The sequence below is a fragment of the Lithobates pipiens genome, unplaced genomic scaffold (assembly GCF_037356315.1).
Source record: "Lithobates pipiens isolate NorthernLeopardFrog02 unplaced genomic scaffold, aLitPip1_a1.2 Scaffold_10, whole genome shotgun sequence".
NCBI lineage: Eukaryota > Metazoa > Chordata > Amphibia > Anura > Ranidae > Lithobates > Lithobates pipiens.
Window position 1 is genome coordinate 86965967 of NW_027507686.1, and position 23244 is coordinate 86989210.

The window sequence follows — 23244 nt, forward strand, 5'->3', positions numbered from 1 at the left end:
GACAGACGTGCCTGCGAATAAAAATGCTACTGCATGAAGGTTTGCCTCCACCCATGTATCGGGTGGGGGGACACCTTCGGGATTTTGCTGCCTGGTGGTCCTCTCGACTGTCCAACCAATGGGTTTGCGATCTGATTTCCTCAGGCTACAAGATAGTTTCTCTCTTGGCCACCAAACAGATTCTTCACCTCCAGCATTCTCGTTCTCCCGGCTCGCTGAGAGGCCCTCTTGGGGGGAGGGGGGGGGCGTAAGGGACCTTCTGAATCGCAGGGTGATTGTACCTGTTCCGGAATCAGAATGTTTCCAGGGGTTCTACTCAATCCTGTTTGTAGTTCCCAAGAATGAAGGGGTACATCCAATTTTGGATCTAAAAGCCCTCAATCACTTTGTGAAAGTGCAGAGGTTCAGAATGGAATCGGTTCGCTCAGTAATCACTGCACTCCATCAAGGGGACTCTCTGGCGTCCTTTGACATCCAGGATGCGTACCTATAGATACCCATATGCCTCCAGCATCAAAAGTTTCCTCGGTTTGCAGTCGGAGAAGCCCACAATCAGTTTGTGGCTCTCCCTTTTGGATTGGCATCGGCCCACTGAGTCTTTACCAAGGTATTGGCTCCAGTTTTGGTGTTGCTGCGGTAACGTGGGATCGCGATTGTGGTATACCTAGACTATCTCCTCCTGAGAGCTTCTTCCACCTCAGAGTTAGAAGAGGATGTGGCGCTCACCATGCAGACCCTGCAAGAATTTGGGTGGCTGTTGAACCTAAAGAAGTCGGTGATAGTACCGACCCAGCGTTTGGAGTACCTAGGCTTACTGCTAGACTCCAGGGAAAGTTTTTCTCCCTTCAAACAAGCTACAGACTCTCAGAGCCGTGGTAAAACTGTTGATGAACCGCAAGTGGTTGTCGCTGCGCTTCTGCATGTGAGTCCTGGGACTCATGGTGGCCTCCTTCAAGGCAGTTCCGTATGCCCAGTTCCACACCAGAGTTCTGCACAAGGAGATTTTGACAAAGTGGGACAAATCTCCGCTGTCCCTGGATCGGCATATCCAGGTGAGCCAGTTAGTCAGAGATTCACTGATTTGGTGGCTGAGGTCCCCGGTGCTTCATTCTGGGAAGTCGTTCCTACCTCTAAAATGGACAGTGATCACAACGGACGCCAGCCTATCCAGCTGGGTTGGAGTGATGGGGGTTCAGTCGGCTCAGGGCTTCTGGACGACGGAGGAATACAAATTGTCGATAAATCTGCTCGAGAGTGATCAGGCTATGCCTCTCCACATGGTCGATGAGACTGCGAGGGCGTCCGATCAGGATCCAGTCAGACAACGCCACTGCGGTGCCGTATATCAATCACCAAGGAGGAACAAAAAGCTCAGCCACCGCACGGGAGGTCACTCACATACTTCAGTGGGCAGAGCGACATGTTCCGGCCCTGTCAGCCATTTACATCCCGGGAGTGGAGAACTGGCAGGCGGACTATCTGAGTTGCCAGATGCTGGAACCAGGAGAATGGGCGTTGCATCCGGAGGTTTTCAGGCTGCTGTGCCTTTGGTGGGGCACACCAGACATGGATCTTCTGGCCTCCTGTCTCAATCGGAAGGTGCCGAGATTTGTGTTCAGGACAAAAGATCCTTGGGCAGACGCGCTGGTGGCTCTGTGGGGTCAGTATCAGCTGATCTATGCTTTTCCTCCACTAGAGCTGCAACCATGTCTGCTCTGCAGAGTGGAAGTCGAGGGGATCCCAGTAATTCTGGTTGCCCCAGATCAGCGGCCTTGGTACGCAGACATAGTGTGGCTGGTGGCAGACTCCCCCTAGCGACTGCCGTTACGAGAGGACATTCTGTCTCAAGGTCCGATTCTCCATCCTGCTTTACCATCACTGGCTTTAACGGCATGGCTATTAAGAGCCAGGTGTTGAGGACCCCGGGGTCTGTCAGACTCGGTGATCCCCACTATGTTGAGAGCAAGGAAATCCTCTTCCAGGAAGATTTATCATCGTACCTGGAAGGCCTATATCTCCATGTGTGAGGAGAAAGGATGGCATCCGCGCTCCTTTGCTATATCCAGGATCCTGCTTTTTCTTCAGCAAGAAGTAGACCAGAAGTTGGCGTTAAGCACCATTAAAGGACAAATATCAGCCTTGGCTGTCTTTTTTTCAACGACCCCTGGCATCTCATTCTCTGGTGAGTACCTTTGTTCAATGGGTGTGACATGTAGTCCCTCCGGTGCGTCCACCATTGCCCCTGTGGGATCTGAACCTGGTGTTATTGGCGCTGCAAAAACCACCATTTGAGACTGTCAGAGTTCCCTCTCTTGACTCTTTCCCAGAAAGTGTTCTTTCTAGTGGCCATTAGATCGGCCAGGAGGGTTTCGGAACTGGCGGCCTTGTCCTGCAAGTCACCCTACCTGGTTATCCACAAGGATAAGGTGGTGTTGCGTCTGCAACCGTCTTTTCTGCCGAAGGTGGTTTCAGCGTTTCACATCAATGAGGACATTGTGTTAACATCTGTGTCCTAAGCTGACAAATCCTAAGGAGGTGGCCCTTCATGCTCTGGACGTGGTTTGGGCTCTGAAAGGTGTATTTGTTTGCCGTGGCTCCCTTCCGGAAGTCAGACTCGCTGTTTCGCTGTGCTTGGTCCAAAGAAAGCCTTGGCGGCCTCGTCTGCCACCATTTCCAGGTGGATCAGACAGATTGTAGTACAAGCCTACACCTTGAAGGGGCAGGTGCCCCCCTCTCCAGTCACGGCCCACTCCACAAGGGCAATCGGAACGTCTTGGGCCTTCCGACACCAATCGTCTGTCGCTCAAGTGTGTAAAGAGGTGACCTGGTCGTCTGTCCACACGTTTACCAAGTTCTACAAGGTAGATGTCAGTGCATCGGCTGATGCCTGTTTTGGCCGCAAAGTTTTGCAGGCGGCTGTATAGTTGCAATTGAGAATGCAATATTTTTATTTTTCTTCCTGGTTTTTCGATAAAGACGCAGTACCTTAAGCTAATGCACTGTTGCATTACATTCCACAGTTTTTGGTGCGGTTGTGGATAGTCTCTCCTGTTGAGCGTACCCTGGTTTTGTGGTGGATTTTTCCACACAGTTTTTTTTTTTTTTGTGGGTAAAGTTTCACTAGTTCCCACTTGCCATGGTGGATGAAGTTGTTTATGCTGTTTTCCCACCCCTCGTTTAGCACTGCTTGGGGAAGTCCCAATGGCTAAGAGGTGCTGTGTCGGTCGGAGAAAATAGGATTTTTTTGTACTCACCATAAAATCCCTTTCTCTGTAATTCACCGACCGACACAGCACCCGCCCCTCCTTTTTCTCTTTGCATTATACTGCTTGCTGACGTACTGATGACTGCATGGCAGGCTGGAGGGTTGTTACCTAAGGGACCACCCCCCTGTGCGGAACTAGAAAGTTCTGTGTGTTACATAACAACCCAATGGCTACGAGAGGAGCTGTGTCGGCCGGTGAATTACAGAGAAAAGGATTTTACGGTGTGTACAAAAAATCCTATTTTTTTTTCTTTTTGATTACATTATATATATATTTTTTTTTTGTTTTTGTTTTACAGTGACTAGAGCAATACACCGTTAGTCTGTACTACTTTGGGGAGGTGATCAGGATTTTTTACACGTTATGATTGCTTATAACGGTGAATTCCACCGTTATAAGCGACCATTTTTTCTGACTGAAAACTGTTCTTTTAGTGTTTACAATTATTAGCTGTGATTGGCCGCAGGTGATCACATTGTACAGATGGGCTGTGATTGGCCCTGTTTTTATCATGTGATCACTGTAACCATCAGAGTTGATCACAATAGTACACATGAATTGTACACATGAAAGGAATGAAACAAAGCCATTCATGCTGTGGTTGGCCACTGCAATCACATGGTACTGGCAGCGGGCTAGTACAGTGATCTTTTATTGGCCAGGTTTGGTGTACACAGCAGTTGACAGATTGCGCCTTTGTACAGCTCGATCCTGTCCTCCCAGGATAATAGGGCTCCCGACCTGTTATCATATTACAATAGGCCAGGCAGGAAGAGGATAAACACATTGTCGCAAAAAAAAAAAAAAAAGCAGAAGCAGATGGATATAGTGCAAATGCAGTCAATTGATTTAGGAGTATTAAAATTGATGTAGTAATATGATGAGATAGTAAACGTTGACAGTGTATCTAAGACCAAAATCAGAAATGTAATATGTCTTTAAATATGGTGGCTGCATTGGTAGTCTGTTTTTTCTAGTTTTTTTTTCTTTATATTTACATTTTGGCAGTAACATACTTCCTCTCCTAGGCTGACACTTGCTCCATTTTATTTATGGAGGAGCAGCATTGTCACACTAGGAGACACTCCTGATTTGGACCACAAACACTTCTTTCTTCTTTCTCTCCATTTCTATTACATATGGGTTGAGTAATTTTGTAATATACAGAATATAGGTTAGATGGAAGATCACATCGATTTCAGTTCAGTTTGCAGGCATTGACAATGACACTGCATACCTGGAAGAATCATCAACTATTTCTTTGACTCCCTAAACCCAAGATAAATTTTAAATCTTAGTAACAAAAAAAGAAGTAAAAACAAATAAAATAAAAATGCAATAACATCAAATGGACAGCAGCATTTAAATTGCCAATCCGAGTAGGATGTGGAATAAGCTCCAATCAAACAATAAAAAGTGTGCTAGGTATAAGTGAATAAAGCACATAAGAGACACATTAAAAGCGCATTAAACATATTAACTCATCCTAAATTTACTTATCTGTGCAAATAACATCCATATAAAATGTGCAAACACTGTGCAAAAAAATAAAAAAAATAAAATATATATATATATATATACCGTATATACTCGAGTATAGGCCGACCCGAATATAAGCCGAGGCCCCCAATTTACCCCCCAAAAAACTGGCAAACTTATTGACTCGTGTATAAGCCGAGGGTGAGACATGCCTGTCCATCCCTGTGTGTGTGTCCGTCCATCCCTGTGTGTCCGTCCATCCCTGTGTGTCCGTCCATCCATCCCTGTGTGTGTGTGTGTGTCCATCCATCCATCCATCCCTGTGTGTGTGTGTGTCCATCCATCCATCCATCCCTGTGTGTGTGTGTGTCCATCCATCCATCCATCCCTGTGTGTGTGTGTGTCCATCCATCCATCCATCCCTGTGTGTGTGTCTCCATCCATCCATCCATCCCTGTGTGTGTGTGTCTCCATCCATCCATCCATCCCTGTGTGTGTGTGCCTCCATCCATCCATCCCTGTGTGTGTGTGTGTGTGTGTGTGTGTGTCCAGCCTACCTGTGTCCCGAGCCCGTGCCTTGCCTCCTTGCCTCCGTCCCGTGCCGTGCCTTGCCTCCGTCCCGTGCCGTGCCGTGCCTCCGTCCCGTCCCGTGTCGGGCCTTGCCTCCGTCCCGTGCCTTGCCAGGATCGCCGCTCTTCGTCGGCGCCTCGGCGGCCATTCTATCCTTCAAACGCCGCGCCTCCGCCTCCGCCTTCGCCTGTGATAGGCGGAACACTGAATTTCCCAGCAGCCTGTGTTCCGCCTATCACGGACATCGTCTCATCCTCGTCCGTAGTACGAGGATGAGACGATGTCCGTGATAGGCGGAACACAGGCTGCTGGGAAATTCAGTGTTCCGCCTATCACAGGCGAAGGCGGAGGCGCGGCGTTTGAAGGATAGAATGGCCGCTGTCTGTCTGCTCGACACGCTGATCGAGCAGGCAGACAGCGATGACTCGAGTATAAGCCGAGGGGGGCACTTTCAGCCTCAAAAAAGAGGCTGAAAATCTCGGCTTATACTCGAGTATATACGGTATATGTATATATATATATATATATATATATATATATATATATATATATATATATATATATATATATATATATATATATATATATATATATATATATATATAAACTTTCTGGATAACAAGCCAATGCGTGTCCATGGGGGCATGTAGCACGACAATCGGTGTTGCTGTGTGTCAGTCTAACACACCACAACTCTGACGTAGGCTCTTTACCATGTGATCAACTGTGAACACTCACAGCTGATCACAGCGTGAACCAAGAAGTGCCTGTAAATGGCTTTCTTCAGTTCGTGCTGACATGGAGAGACGATCGGTGGCTCTTCCTGTCAGAGGGGGGTCTGCACTGTTAATCTGCACACCCCCATCAGTAGTGCCACAACAATCCCAGTCAGTGCCCATCAGCTGCCAGTCAGTGCCCCATCAGGAATGCCTGTCAGTTTCCATAACAGTGCCCCATCAGTAACTCCTGTCAGTGCCCTTCAGATGCCCATCAGTGCTGCCTATCGGTGCCCATCAGTGCCCATCAATTCTACATTAGTGCCACCTAATCAGTGCTTCCTCATCAGTGCCCATTAGTGCAGCCTCGTCGGTGCCTGTCAAAAATGTTGAATTTTTTTTTAATTTGTTTAGCAAAAAATACAAACCGTGTTGAGCAAAGGCCACCAAAAGAAAGCTCTATTTGTGAGAAGGAAATTACAAAAATGGAGTGTGGATACACTGTTGTGTGACTGATCAATTGTCTTTCAAAGTGTGACAACGCTGAAAACCGAAAAATGTCCTGGACAGGAAGGGGGTAAAGTGCCTGGTATTGAAGTGGTTAAATGAGCTCCTTACCTGTTGTCTGATTCACCACGCTCTCCAAAGCTAAGATAGACTCCCTGGAGGAAGTTAAAGTACAGAATAAAATCCCCAAAGTTTAGTATTTCAACAAAATGTTAATAAAATGATAAAATCACTTACAATTTTGACAGAATTACACAGCATGTGTTACAAACAGCCAGCAGTTCCAATCGGTCAGGCCGACTTGTGGGATAATGTCACACATGAGGCACCTCCCATGTATTTTTTTGACTTTCTGAAAGTGCTTATTATAAATATAAATATTGCGCGCTATACTAAACTAAATTAAACACTATACTAAATTAAACTTTTTTACAAACGACTAAAAAACAGTAAGTAAGCAGCGATTATGCATACATTATACTGTGCAAGGGTTGGAAATAAATTTTCATATCACGAGATAAAAATCACGATAAGGAATGCAGAGTTTACTTGCTCTTTAATTGTGCGGGGGAAGCACAAGTTTGGTGTCACGTGGATATTTTTGGCGCACCATTAAAAGATTTTGATCATTTATACTCATATGGACTTTAAGGATTTATCGTGGAATATGGTTTCACTTAACAATCATTGTGTTGTGATGTAGGCACTTTATTTATATTTTCTAACTTAAAGCGGAGGTCCACCCTAAAATGGACCTCCGCTCATCGGAATCCCCCCCCCCCTCCGGCGCCACAATCGGCACCTTTCAGGGGGGAGGGGGGTGCAGTTACCTGGATAATCCAGGTAACTGCACCCACTTCCGGGCTAGCTCTCTGCGGAACGAGCGTAGGTTACGCCCCCGTTCCGCAAGCGCCCGCCCCCTTCAGCAAGTGCCCCGCTGCCTGCTGGGAAACACACAGCTCCCAGAGGCAGCGGGGACCGTCCGGATTGCGCCGCGCGGCTCGCGCATGCGCAGTAGGGAACCGGGAAATGAAGCCGAAAGGCTCCATTTCCTGATTCCCATACCCAAGATGGCGGCGGGACCCGGCAGCCGAGCGAGCGATCGGCTTCGGGTGCCGACATCGCGGGCGCGCTGGACAGGTAAGTGTCACTATTTAAAAGTCAGCAGCTGCCGTATTTGTAGCTGCTGGCTTTTAAAAAAAAAAAAAAAAAACGCGGAGTCCCGGTGGACTCCCGCTTTTAATTTGTCATGTTGTTAATACAGATTTGGTTAATATTATGTTTGTGTAGCCGATGAGGTCACGGCAGCCATTTCTGTTGGTCTTCCTTATGGAGCCTCAGGGTCACATCTCACTCACTGATCTCCTCATGTAGGTGGCAGGTCCTGCGAAACCCCATGATTGCGCTGACGGCGGTCTTTGAGTCATTAGTATCCCGGGTGGAAATAGCGTGTGGGCAAAGACCCAGGAGAAAGTGTCCCCGCCTTCCCCCTGCTCAGTCTCTCCACTGATTCTGAGCCTGATACCGCTGGGGATGTGGCCCCTCTAGGGGGGTTTAATATCTCGCCCCCTGACCCGTCTGATAGTGAGGATGAGTCCTCTGCAGTCTCAGCAGCAAGGGAAAAAGCGCTGGTAGATGCACTTGTTACTGCTGTGCGAGAGACTCTAAAGATGGGGTATGCGGTGGACAGGGCCACAGACGTTGCTGTGTCCTGTGGTACGCATAACTCGCATCACAGACCAAGGGTGTTTCCTTTTCGGCCTTATTTTGATAGGTTTACCTATAAGGAATGTGCACAACCAAAATCACCCCTTGTGGTCACCAAACATTTCTCAGTACACTACCCCTTTGAAGAATCACTTTAAAATAAAGTGAGCTACCCCACTGGTGGTGGACCCTCCTTTTTCCAGGTTGAATAGAGCAACCATGATCCCAGTAGAGGAGTCCCTGTCCTTTTAAGGACCCGGCTGACAAGAAAGCAGAGGCTGTGGCATGCAGCATGTTTACTATGGCTGGGTCGGCATTGTGTCCAGTCTTGGCCTTGACCCTGGTGTCGTAGACCCTAACTGAATGGGTCAAGCTTTTTTGATTTAGTGGACCAGTTGGTCCATGGGATACAGTATATTTGTGATGCAGCTCCTGTGCTGTCAGAGTGCCTTCCTGCCTCAATCTAGGAAAGAGAAGGAGCCTCCTTGTTGCAGACGGGGGCCTTTCTTAGCCCACAAGAAATTCTTTTGGGCTCCCGGGGCTGCAGATAAAGGAAATGGATCTCTCAAGTCTTCCCCGGGATGTTCCAAGCATTCTTGGTCCGGTAAGCCTAACGCGGGTTTATCCGGATCCACTGACAAGACTCCTTTAACATGAAGGTCTGCCCTCACCCATTGCTCGGGTGGGGGGGACGTCTTCGCTGGTTTCCAAATTCATGGACCTCATTCGTGAGTGTCAAGGGGAGTCCACGAATTGGGGGTACCAAAGAAGGGGGACAGAATTTGTCCACTTCAGGGGCCCTGCGTCTCCTTGTTATGGGTATAATTCCTGTGAAGGTTCGGGTGACGTACAAACTATCCAAGGTCCCCTCTAGCCCTGTCCAGGGAATTGGGCTACCTGAGTCTGACTCTGGAGTGAATGCTGACCAGGTTAGTAGTTTTTCTTTTCAGACGTCGGCCCCTTCAGCAGGTAAAGTTCAATGGGAAGTAACTGAGTCTCGCAAGTTCCTCTGGTAGACGCCGCAGTCGTCCTAGTGTCACTGCGCGGACAGCGCCTTCCTCTTCTGCAGTGCCTGCAAAGGACCGAGGGCAAAAGTCTTCCGGTGGCCGTAAACTTCCCTTGGAAGCTACCTCTAAAAGAGTACCAGTTGTACCGAGGGCTGAGCTTCCCTCTTGCTTTACATTTACTGGTTTTAATGGCCTAGCCATTGAAAGCCAGGTACTGAGAGAGGTTTGTCTGTATCAGTAAGTTCTACTATGGTGAAGGCGAAGAAGTCGACTTCTAGTAAGATATACCATCGTACGCGGAATGCGTACATTTCTTGGTGTGAGTCCATTGACATTCACCCTCAATCCTTTTCTGTGGCTTGAATTTTACCTTTTCTTCAACAGAGCTTTGAGCAGACGTTGGCATTGAACACCATCAAGGGCCAGGTGTCTGCCTTAGCAGTCTTCTTTCAGCGACCCCTAGCCACTCACTCTTTAGTTTGTACCTTCGTTTAAGGAGTTCCGGCATGTGGCTCTGTTGGAACAGTCTCTCTTGCCACCATGAGATTTAAACTTGGTGCTATTGATTCTCCAGAAACCTCCATTTGAGAATATTTGGGAAATTCCCTTACCTACGTTGTCCCAGAAGGTGTCATTCCTTGTGACTATTACCTCGACCCGCAGGGTTTTGGAGCTGGCATTATCCTGTCATAGTCCCTATTTAGTACTCCATAGGGATAAAGTGGTACTTTGTCCCTGGCATTTTTCCCAGGGTTGTCTCTGACTTCCATTTGAATGAGGACATTGTGTTGCTGTCCTTGTGTCCCAAGCCAGCTCATTCCAAGGAATTTGCTTTGCATACCTTGGATGTGGTTTGTGCGATTGCTGCTGTTTAAAAGGGGGGTTCCCTAATAAGGGGTATTTTTTCTTTAAACATTTTTTGTTTCAGATGGGGCTCCTGTGACTTGGTTAAGACTCTTGTGTCCTGCTTATTATTATTATACAGGATTTATATAGCGCCAACAGTTTACGCAGCGCTTTACAGGGCAGACTGTACACTCTACAATACAAATCAATACAGGAGGGATCAGAGGGCCCTGTTCGTTAGAGCTTACAATCTAGCTTAGGGCTCTTGTGGTTAGCCTTGTGTTATTGCCCACCCCTCATTTTTCTTTGGCACTGCTTTGGATGTCCCAATGGTCAAAATTAGGGAGGCGCTGCGTCTGTCGAACGAAAGAGAAAATGGGATTTTTGTACTCATCGTAAAATCAATTTCTCTGAGTTCGGATACGGTGCCCACCCCTCTATGGAGTGTTTGATACTTCTATTACTGCTTGCTACTAAACTGAATACCTGGAGCGGAGAGGGTGTTCTATACTGACTGAGGACAGCATATGGGCATAGCCAGGTGTTTTTTGTTCTGCCTAGTCCTACTCCTAGAGGCAAAATAACACAGTGGTCAAGATTAAGGAGGCGCTGTGTGTGTTGCACAGAGAAATGGATTTTACTGCGAGTACAAAAATCCCATTTTTTTTTTTACTGTTGGCTCACAAGACAATTTTGTTTACGAAAATGCTCTTTGCCCCGAAATAGAAAACGAATGCTGCCACAACATCTAATGACTAAAATGCTGCAGCATGTTAAATGTATGTTTACTGTATACAGTGGGGAAAATAATAATTTGATCCCCGGCAGATTTTGTAAGTTTACCCACTTACAAAGAAATGAATGGTCTATAATTATCATAGGTGTATTTTGAATGATAGACAGAATATCAAATTCAGAAAAAATGATACAAATGTTATAAATTGAGTTGTAGTTCAGTAAGTAAAATAAGTATGTGATCCCCAAGCAAAACATGACTAAGTACTTGGTGGCAAAACCATTATTGGCAATCAGAGGTAAGATGTGTCTTGTCGTTAGTGACCAGCTTTGCACACATCTCAGGAGGGATTTTGGTCCACTCTTTACAGATTTTTTCTAAATCCTTACCATTTCTTGGCTGTTGCTTGTCAACTCGACGTTTCAACTCCCTCCATAAATATTCTATAGGATTAGAAACTGGAGACTGGCTTGGCCACTCCATGACTTTAATGTGCTTCTTCTTGAGTCGCTCCTTTGTTGCCTTGGTAGTATGTTTTGGGTCATTTTTACGTGGTGAAGATCAGCTGTGATTGAACACAGCTGATCACGTGGTAAAGAGCCTACGTCATAGGCTCTTTACTTAGAGCAGAGATGCGTTGTGCCCCCGGGGGCGTGTGCGAGTGGCTTATACTGCTGGATGTTATATTACACCCAATCAGGATAACTGATACCTGCTGCGACTGTCATTTTGCAATAGGCCGGGTGGGGAGTGCTTAAAACTATGTTAAAAATTTTGGTGGTGTACGCGCTTCAGCACCAATTCATTCATGTATTCTACATAGGCTTTTGAGTTGAGAGATGTGTGTAATCGTACCCAGATGAAGACTCCTTTAGTCCAAAACCAACTAGCAAACAAAACACACATATACATGTTGACACAGTTTCCCAAGTTACTTGAGAATTTAGACTCAGAACTCGTAGGTGAAGCCTTTGAAGATTTACACCCAGAAATGGGACAACATGACATGATAAAATAAAATAAAATTTATGAGTATTGCCTCACATAACAATTAACAATAATGAAGTACCATCATCCAAATTAATAGAGAAACGGTACAAGAAGGGTCTATAAGGACAGTTGCTGTGGCTGATCATGGATATATACCCATCAAGTAGATTGTACTGGACTATCTTGTACTGATACACAAATTATTCATAACACTTTTTTATTTTAATACATAATAAAAAAAATATACAGGGAACAAGAGATAAAATTCAACCACAGAAAACTACTAACGGAGTCACCCGAAAGATGAATGTTGATGTGGGATATAGACAAATTGATCCTCTACTAGCTTTGCGGATGGAAACCACTTTTTCTAGAGGATCTTTCTATAAAACAGAAAATACAATAAAATATAAAATTACAACATCGAAATTATTAAACATAATTATACAGCAAACATTTTGGTCGAGATCTACTCAACTGGAAGATCAAACACGGATACGTAACCAGACTGCTGAGAGCATTCTCCCCGGGAAGGGGATTGTACAAGGACACTTCTACCTGAAGATAAATATAATGGTGGTAAATAAAAACAAAATACAAACACATTTATTTATAGGGCCCGTAGGGGATGGGGGAACATCAAGTGCTTCACATTATGGGGATACAATTGGAATAGAACCTTGTGAGGGTAGGAAGGAAGGGGGGGGGGGGGGAGAGGAGGGGAGGGAGAGGAAAGAAAAGGAAGGAGAAGTACCGGGGAAAAACTTACCAGAAAATATTACAAAGGTAACACATTGCCAAGGGTGGAAGTGAGCAAGGCTGAATGGAGGAGGCACTCAGGAAGGGACACAGCCAAACAGTAGCAAGGAAGATGTAATTCCTATAACAGGCAGTGCCGATGGCTATCCAGTCAGGAGGCACTGTGTAAAGTAATGAAACCTGTGATTAAAGAAACCAGACTGTCAGATAAGACCATACAATCAAGGGCAATAATAGGCTGCAAATAAAGGAGGCTAGACCTTACCTGAGACTCCACACCGACCAGCACACCATGCCTGGATCAGGACCATACCGAACACCCAGTGGGTCTGAAAGACCCACTAAATATGCTCCCCAACCCATGCACATCAAGACACGCTGCGGGCGTCGTCTGACATCACTGGGTCAGTTTCCTTGCACTGCACAGGTACGCGATCCCGCGGTACTGTGCAAGCGCGCTACAATAGGTTTAAGGGCAGAACACCCAGACAAGATTGAGGCAAGCAGAGGAGGCCAAAAGAGGCCTATCCGCCAGGGGAAACATGTCCACCACTGTGGGGAGAAACATCAGGCTGGGATCATGCCAGTCATTGGGGCGCAATCTGTACAAGAAAAGAAACACAAACAAAATAATAATTTCTAAATAAAAAACATGATATGGTCATTATATAGGGGATGGTAACTGTGGAACATTATTGTCCCATAACATCACTAAGTTTAAACACCCAAGTGTTTTGCAATATGTTGAGCTACAGGATATAGCAGTCACCCAGGCTAATCATATTGGTTAAAATTCAAAGCTGCCATAGAGGTAACAAACAGGTACCCAAATATAAGGTAAGGAGAAGGGGGGGGGGGGGTAGGGAGGAAGAAAGGGGACTCGAGGGTAAAAGGGAGGTTGATAGAAAAAGGGGGGGGGGGAATTGAAAGTAAAAACCCTACAGAAATGGTTTGTAGGACACCATCTCATTAAGTCCCAGGTGGACAGTGGCGTTCCTCTCCCCTCCCCCTCCTTCCTCTCCCTTTTCACCTTCCCTAACCCCCTTCCCCTCTCCCTTTTCCCCTTCCCTAATCCCCTTCCTCCCTCCCTCTCCCTTCCCTTCCCTTCCCCTCCCTCTCCCTCCCTTACTACCATTATATTTATCTTCAGTTAGAAGTGGCCTTGTACAATCCCCCCTCGCCCGCCATGGGAGGAATGCTCTCAGCAGCCTGGTTACCTATCGGTATGTGATCTTCCGGGTGAGCAGGTCTCTTGACCAAAATGTTTGCCGTTTAATATTTTCGATGCTGTAATTATTGTATATTTTATTGTATTTTCTGTTCTATAGATTCCTCCTGAAGAAGCGGTTTCAATCCGCGAAACTAGTAGAGGATCAATTTGTTTATATCCCACATCATGTCATCTTTCCGGTGACTCCGTTGTCTGTTGTTGAATTTTCTCTCTTGTTCCCTGTATATTTTTTTATGTATTAAAATTATATTTCTATATTAAGAATTTGTGTATCAGTACAATCATCACAGTCGTACAGTCTACTTGATGGGTATGTATTCATGGTCAGCCACAGCAACTGTCCTTATAGACCCTTCTTGTCCTGTTTCCCTTTGATAAAAATAAAGACAGATGTATAGAAAATGGTGACCTCAGTATTATCCATCAGGTCAAAAAAAATAAAACACGGGCAAATATAATAACTAACAAGTATTTATCCTATTGGGCCCATTTGTCTACTCCTTCTGACCTGCTCTGTAGCTTGATATCTACACTCACTGGACACTTTATTAGGTACACCTGTTCAATTGCTTGGTAACACAAATTGCTAATCAGCCAATCACTTGGCAGCAACTCAATGCATTTCGGCATCTAGACATGGTAAAGATGACTTGCTGAAGTTCAATACGAGCATCAGAATTGGGAAGAAAGGAGGTTTAAGTGACTTTGAATGTGGCATGGTTGTTGGTGCCAGACGGGCTGGTCTGAGTATTTCAAAACCTGCTGATCTACTGGGATTTTCGAGAGCAACCATCTCTAGGGTTTACAGAGAATGGTCAGTGAGTAACTTAAATATCCACTAGTTACAACCAAGGTATGCAGAATACCATCTCTGAATGCACAACACCTCGAACCTTGAAGCAGATGGGGGCTACAGCAGCTGAAGACCACACCAGGTACCACTCCTGTCAGCTAAGAGCAAGAAACTGAGGCTACAATTCACACAGGCTCACCAGAATTGGACAATAGAAGATTGGAAAAACATTACCTGCTCTGATGAGTCTCGATTTCAGCTGCGACACTCAGATGGTAGGGTCAGATTTTGGTGCAATCATGAAAGCATGGATCCATTCTGCCTTGTACCAATGGTTCAGGCTGGTGATGGTGTTGTAATGGTGTGTGGGATATTTTCTTGGTACCCTTTGGGTCCCTTAGTACTAATTGAACGTTGTTTAAACACCACAGCCTACCCAAGTATTGTTGCGGGCCTTGTCCATCCCTTTATGACTACAGTGTGCCTATATTCTGATGGCTACTTCCAGCAGGACCATGTCACAAAGCTCAAATCATCCCAAACTGTATTCTTGAACTTGACCATGAGTTCACTGTACTCCAATTGCCTCCACAGTCACCAGTTCTCAATCCAATTAAGCTTTGGGATGTGGTGGAATGGGGGATTCACATCATGGATGTGCAGCAGACAAATCTGCAGCAATTGCATGATGCTATCTCTGATCTCTAAGGAATGTTTCCAACACCTTATTGAATCTATGCCACGAAAAATGAGGGCAGTTCTGAAGGCAAAAGGGGGTCCAACCCAGTACTAGCAAGGTGTACCTAATTTAGTGGCCAGTGAGTTTAAATTCCCTGTGCAAAAAGAGTTAGATTTGCAGAGGAAAATAATGGCAAGTGCCTTTATCACAATTTTAAAATTCTATAACACCAGGTTATTCATGTTCTGTTTATTTAAATAGTTTTGTTCTTTGTATTAAAGGTATTACTAAAACTCTGGAGCCAGTGACTGGGCAGCTTAGTAGCACAATTGCAGCAAAATTCACTTCACTGGAAGGAACAGTAAAGGAGAGTGTTGTCAAGATTGTCAAATCCAAGGTAATTTTTAAATTGACAAGGAGCATAACTGATCCTGTTTTGAAATGGTAATGTTGCCCTTGTACTAGCATTTTAGTGTAATTTATTAGATTTTTAGTTCTATCCTTTGGTCCTTTGGGAAGATTTCCCCTCACTTTCAATCTGCGTGCTTTTAAAAGTTATGTTGTCTTTATTTTTTTTGAATGTTCAATACAAATGGACTATTTACTCGTTCTGTTTTAATTATATTTTTCATTAACAGAAAAAAAGTATAAAAAAAAAGTAAAAAAATATAAGGGAGACTACAAACCTATTATTAAATATTAACATTTCCCATTCCTTAAACATGTATAAAATCTAATCATATGTTCTTCATATATATTTTTTTTCTAAACCCTATTGAACTCCCAAAAGCAGTAAGAGGCTGATTTCGCTTTACCAACCTAACCCAATCTCACAAATACTAAGCTTTTTCCTAAAATCTTTTTATATATATTATTATGATTCAGGGGGTCCACCTTGAGCAAAAGACTTAATATCTACAATGTTTTGCAACCTTTTCCCCCATGCCCATCAAATGGCACATTTTTAACACACCAATTGTTGGGGAATTGGTAGGCTGACAATATCTTGATATCCATGGTCTGGCCACACCAAGAAAAAACTTCCTAATTAAGGAAATTGTCCCAGGGATTACTGAAAGCGATACCATCCCAGGTTTCCGTTCATAGTCCACTGAAATTACTCGATTCTATATATATTTTTGCTACCTTATCCAAAAACTACTTAATTGGAGGGCAACTCCACCAAATGTTTGAAAGTGTGCAAACCCCTAATAGACATCACCAACAGTTATTTAAATCTATAGCAGATATCTGGTGCAATTTGAGAAGATCTACTGTATACTAATTGGGTTAGCAACTTATTTATTTCTTGCATCTTGCTAGCCATACACAATTTATGTGTAAGAAACATCTAGTCCAGTATGTGTACTGCTGACCTGAAGGTTTGGGAGTTTTTAGTCTTTTTTTTTTTTTTTTACTGTAGGACAATGGCATTTTGTTTGTGCCTTTCTCTGTATGTGAAAATTGTAAAAAAAAAAACATTTTTTTTTCTTAATAAACAATATTACATTGGTCTACTGAAGTCAAATGCTTTAGAGGTGCCATTGCGTCCTCCCAGAAGGACCAAATTTTAGGGCAATGCCAGAAGATATGCAAGATTGTGCCCACTGCCGAAGAGCAGTGACAACATGTATCCAGGGCTGTCTTCTCCATTTTATGTAAGACATAAGGGGCTCATCTGGACAGGATCTTCTGTCCTATTTCTTTGTATTTACTGTGTTTGCTATGGAAGATTTGTTTGAGACATGGATGATCTTATCTACTTTTTTGGGCGTGGAAGTGATGCCCAGGTGTGATTCCTAGTGATGTATGAATGACAGGTAGGAAGTGTCAGATGGTGTAGCCAAAAGTCCATACATAAGTGACTGTGTGCGTTTTGAAGGTGCCGCTGGCTGGGACTTATTCGAACTGTGTCTGCGAATGTAGAGTAAAGTTGTCTTTCTTAAATATCTGGAAGAATTCTCTCACGTGGACAAGGCCGCTATTAGAAATAATGAGGCCTTTGACCCCGCAAAAATGCAGCTTTGCCTTCAAGGGGGACAAATGTGAGCACTGTTGGTCAGTCGGGAGATGGGTGGGGGGGGGGGTCCTGGTGCTTAGTGAGGAGAGATGGGGGTGATCCTGGTGCATAGTGGGTAGAGATGGGAGGATTCTGGTGCTTGGTGGGGGAAGATGGGGATCTTGGTGCTTAGTGAGAGGAGATTGGGGTCTTGCTTAGTGGGGGGGGAGATGGGGGGGTGTCTTGCTGCTTAGTGTGGGAGATGGGGGTCCTGGTGCTTAGTGGGGAAAGATTGGGGGCACTGCCAGTCAGTGGGGTAGGGAGGACACTGTTGCTAAATACCTGGCTGCTTGATCCATCTGGAATACCCTCTCGCTGGTCTTATCTGCTGGTTTTTCTCTTCTGAAGGAATGTCGGGGATACCGGTGTAGTGAAACCAAGAGCTGAAAAAGAAAGAACATTTCCTCTACTCACTCCTCTGCCAGGCTCTGACTGGTAATCTGCTGCAAAGCCCAACAGAGGAAGCCACTGGCAGAAGTCTTTACTGATGGCTTTTGTTTACTTGGCTGAGCTGTCACTGCAATGGTTTCCCCAGCATTCCTCCAGGCGTGCCAGCCACAGGAGCAGTGATGACACTTCTCGTGTCATCAGCAGCAACCACCTTCCCTCAATGTGGTGCACGGGGCCCTCTGGATGATAAGATTGCATCCCTTAGCCCAGGGAATATGAGTTTCCACCTGTGGAGCCACAGGATAACAACATTATGTGCTTCACAGTATGCATGAAACATGTAGTACCTAAAGCTTGAAGCTGCCGGCTGGTCGTGCCCCCCTAATTAGGCAGCCCTGCACGTGGGTAGTGCTCCAGAAGTCTAGCAGTGGGTTATATCTAAGAGAGTTCCGCATGAGAGGGTAGCCCTATGGCCGATAGCTGCCTAGGTGGAACTTCATTGCCTGACCAAATCGCCTGAGATTCCTATTGGTGAGGCTTTGTGTTTATTCTGGGTTCCTAATGACTGTGTTCAGGGGAGAGATCAAGGGAAGTACGTCAGTGCTCCGAGAGAGAGTTCTGGCAATTTGGAGCAGTTGATCAAAGGGCCAAAAGCTCTGGAGAGCAGGGAGTCGACGACTGTGGTATGCCTCTCAGCGGGATTGTCGAGTCTTCGATCTCCATGGACACCCACTGCTTGGCCCTCTTGTTACAGTGCCAGTCAAGAACTCTTGAAAGGTGAACTGCCCCATAATACCGCAGGTTCTTATCTTAACTGAAGTCCTGATGGAGTTTTCTCTCACCCCCAAAACTGCATGGCAGTTTGTTTTTGTTTTTTAGTATAAATGAATACGGGGGGGGGGGGGGGGGTGCATGTCCGGATTTAGAGGGAACAAGATGACCTGCTGTGGAGCTACGCCAATCCTAACCCAATCCGCTGCCATCCTGTGCAAAATTAAGCCTGGTGAGCCTCCAGACTCTCCTTATCTGTCACCGGACATCTTCTATATCAGCCCCAGCAAAAATTGTGCAACCCGGCCAGCTGATCCTGTCTCCACCGGGCCGTGCACAGATCCACAAAGCAGAGACCCATCGCCATTTTGAGGCCTATGGAGCCTCATACATCCCCGGGCTCGAGTGCTGGGATCCGCAGACCGGGAGGCGGGTAATCCGGACACATCTGTGGCGGCTGTACTCGGGAGATAGCTGAGCTATGTGGGGCCCCAACAGGCCACCAGAGGATCCATAGCGGCTGATTCCGGGCACCTGTGGCCCACCACCATCTTGTGGCCTACTGTGCCAGGAACATCCTCCACACTCTGGTACCGTGCCCCAGCCGAGCTGCACTGCCATCTCTGTGCCACCATCCGTGCCCCAGCAGTACTGCGCTGCCTTCCCTGTGTCACCATCTGTGCCCCAGTAATACTGCACTGCCTTCCCTGTGCCACCATCTGTGCCCTTGCAATACTGCACTGCCTTCCCTGTGCCACCACCCCTACAGGAGCTGTGTCCGGCTGAGGACTCTGAGCAGGTAGTTCATCACCACCGCATCTTCCATCCTGCTCCCTGAGACTCGGTGCCTGCCTGTGAAGGCGCATCAATACTGACACAGTCTCTGTCCGTCCTCCCCAGACCCAGGTTATCTGCCCACGGCTCCCCAAGACCCTCCTCCATCTCAGGGTGAACCTCGGATGGGCCACCCTAGAACCAGTTACTCAAAATCAGGTCCAAAGGCTTCTTGTGACCCGCCCACCCCCCCGCCGGTGGCTACCTCGTCGGCGCTGCAGTCCATGGCTGGCATGGTGGCCAGTGCACAGACGGCCGTGGAGTCGGGGGCAAGGATGCCCCCACAGGAGCGGAGATCCTGGTGGCCATTACATCCTGCAAGGAAGCCCTGATGGCTAAGATCGACTTGACAGTGGGTATCTGTCTCATCCACCAGGATATGGATACATTTCGGTCCCGCATCACAAAGGTGGAGGACAGGGTCTCCACGGTGGAAGATACGGTCCGGTCGAACTCTAGGAAGGGGAGGACCCTGCGGCTCTAAGTGAAAGCGCTCCAGGAGCGTGCAATAGGCACTGAGAACCACCTCAGGTGGAACAATATCCGCAGTTACTATCCACTCTGCTCAACCTGGGTAACATACCACCCACTTTCGTAGTGGAAAGAGCCCACAGGGTCTTGCCACTCCCTCCGAGACCTTGGGCCCCTCCGCGCCCCTTCCTGCTGCGGCAGTGATCGGGATAGCATCCTGGCGGCGGCACACGCCATGCCTGAAATTAAATGAGACTAGCAGGCTGCTCTTTTTCGCGGATTTCTCTTGGGAAGTACAGCAACGCCGCAAGTGAGATGCCGGCTCCGGGAAAAGAGAATACGCTTTGGCCTTTTGTATCCCAGCAGGCTGCGGATCTCTGATGGCGACAACACTCGTTTATTTGACACCTCGGAGGCTGCTGTGACGTGGCTGGATACCTGCTAATTACATATGGCCGAGGAATCATGATAGACTACATCCAGTATGGAGCAGCTAAGTATCACTTTGCCCTTCAACAGGACTGTCTCCTGGTGACTCTCAGCATTACCCACTTTGTCCCCCAGACCTTTTCTCCCTGCTACATTCCACCTTTACACTAATTGAACCTGAATTTTTATTTTGCTGGCTAGACTGTCGCTCATTCCTGCCTGAGGAGCTCCAACGGCAACCACTGAAACCCCTATTTCCCTCCCCACACTTTGGATCCTCCTCCTTGAGATGAAACAGATTTCCTTGAGGAGTGCTTCACTCGCATCTGGCCCTGCAGCCAACTTCTAAAGGTCCCGGTGACCTAAGGATTCTATGTTTTTTTCAGTTATAGGACAAAACCATGCATCAGTTTTTATGGTTAGCCTATTTTTTTTGGCTTCTGAGCTGGGTTTGTATGATGTCTGGGTAGGGTGTTGTTTTTTCTGGGGAGAGGGGTTTCTTTGTTTTGAAGATATAGATAGTGTGCTGCTCAAATGCTTCAAAAGATCTCTGACCCTAATGAATATATGTGCCAATTTGGGGTTTACTTACATCTGTTGGTTGTGCTCATTCTGCTCCTGTTCCCCCCTGGTGTTCCATGATGGCTCCCTCAGATGCTGAGCTACTGACCATTTTGTCGTGGAACGACAGGGGGCTTAACTCCAAATACAAACGATCAATGTTATTCCAATATTTAAAACTGCATAACCCCCACATGGTGCTACTACAGGAGACACTTAACTGGTAGTAAGTTACTGGCTCTGAAAAAGCCCTGGGTGCAAAGGGCGCTTTATGCGACCTACTCCTCGTATTCTTGATACTGATCAGCAAACGAGTTCCATGTGTAATTCATGATGTTCATTTGAGTCCCCAGGGGAAATTTGTTATGGTAGTGTTAAGCATGTATAACAAGAAATATGTCATTGTGAATGACTATCTGCCTCCTTCGAGCCTGATACGTATTTTGTATGTACTATATGAGGCTGGCCCCGCATTGCCCAGCCCATGGTCTGTTCATGGGTGATTTTAATGCTACACTGTGCAATCTGGTTATGTCTTCCCCTCAATCCACTTTCAATTCTGATCTCAGAACGTGGGCTCAGGCAACAGAGTTTCAGGAGGCATGGAGGTGGCATTACCCCCCACTATAGAATGTACTCCTGTTTCTCAACCACATTCTAAATCTCCTCCTGAATTGACCTGGCTTTTGCCAATGCTGCCCAGTGTTCAGGAGGAAGATTACCTGCCCTCTGGCCTCTCTGACCATCACCCACTTAAATTGACCATTAGGGCCACGGAGCAAAGCCCTTTGGAGGTTACAGCCCCATTGGATTAATAACGAAGGCAGTCCATGACAGAGTTTCTCCTTCCTTGCAGGACTATTGGGTGCACAATGCAGGGTCATCCTCCCTGGAGATGACATGGGACGCTCCCAAGGCTCACAGCAGGGGTCAGTACATCTCGGCTGTGGCGGCAGGGAAGGCCAAGTTTGGTGATGAGGTCTTTGACCTGCAGCATAAGGTTGAAGAGGCTCTGAATCAATATTTGGCCTCGGCAATGGTCCCCAACTTTGAGCACCTTTCATTGCTTAGGTGAGGACTACATCTCCATGTTTCAGTCACTACCAGGCTTGGTATACAACATAGCAGGAAGGCATACTTTGAGCATGGAGACAAGAATGGCAAATTACTAGCGCTGCTAGCACAGCAGGATAGGCCCTTAGCGGTTATATCGGAAATCCTTACGGCAGATGGCATGTTGGTCACCTCTCATGAGGATGTCCTGTCTGCATTTTCCAAGTTTTATACCTCTGTATGTTTTCTCACTCCGACGGTTTTGACCCTACACCTATAATCTCTATGTTGAACACGCTAGCATTGGGATGGCTCTCTGATGTGGAGAGGCAACTCCTTGTCTCAGAGATCACTCTAGAAGAAGTCACAATGGCCATTAAGTCATTCCCGGCAGGCAAAACCCCGGGACTGGATGGCCTGCCCATAGAGTATTATAGAATACCACACAGAACTACTTGCCCCCAAACTAGCTCAGATGTTTCAAGCTTGTTTGCAACAGGACTCCTTGCTGTCCTCTGGGGGAGGCCCATGTCATTCTTCAAAACCTAATAAGGACAGTATGCTGTGCGCCTCCTACAGGCCAGTAGCACTTCTCAATTGTGATCTAAAAATGCTAACCAAGTTATTGGCCACTAGATTTAGAGTAATAAAATCCTTGATTAACTCTGATCAATCGGGCTTTATGGCGGTAGTTCCACAGACATTAATATACGTAGATTATGTTCTAATATTCATGCCCCCCCTCCCCCTATTAACCAGGGCACTAGGACCATTTCCACCCTTGATAGAGAAAAGGCATTTGACACAGTGGAGTGGGTATATCTGTGGGAGTTGCTTAGAAGAATGGACTTTGCCACTGAAATATATTGCTTGGATACACACACTGTGTACTGGTCCTATGACATGTATTAAACTGGCTCCAGGGATGCGCTCTCTCCCTCTCGGCTCTGTTTGCCTTGGCCATGGAACCTATTTCTGAGGCCCTCAGAAGCTCGGCCAAGGTCGAAGGGTGGGCTGGCTGGAGGAGAGAGTGGCTTTCTATGCGGATGATCTGCTGTTGTTTTTGAACGATGCTGAGGACTCTCTGTGGGGCGCACTTGGTATCATGGATGCCTTCTCCACTTTTACGAGGTTGAGAGTGAACTGGAACAAGTCAGTTGTTTGCGGTGGACGAGGGGACCAGGTCCTCCTCACCCTTCTCTCTCCCACTTCAGTGGACTGATCAGTTTACCTATTTGGGTATTATCTCAAGAACGAGTAGGGACTTTGCCCAGCTCAATCTGGACCCTGTCTTGGCAGCAATTAAAACCAAGCTGAAAGCGTGGAGCAAGCTTCCCCTTTCCCTCATTGGGCGCATCAATCTTCTCAAAATGAAGGTCCTCCCTAAATT

At 46.4% G+C, this 23244-nt stretch overlaps 1 protein-coding gene across 2 annotated transcripts in view; it reads left to right on the forward strand.

The window, feature by feature from the left end:
- The window catches only part of EDC4 (enhancer of mRNA decapping 4), a 499346-nt gene that overhangs the window by 361026 nt on the left and 115076 nt on the right, over positions 1-23244 (forward strand). For both annotated transcript variants that reach the window (XM_077456654.1, XM_077456664.1), the window contains exon 23: positions 15568-15683. In XM_077456654.1, coding sequence (XP_077312780.1) covers positions 15568-15683 — 116 coding nt within the window. The remainder of the gene's footprint in view (positions 1-15567; positions 15684-23244) is intronic.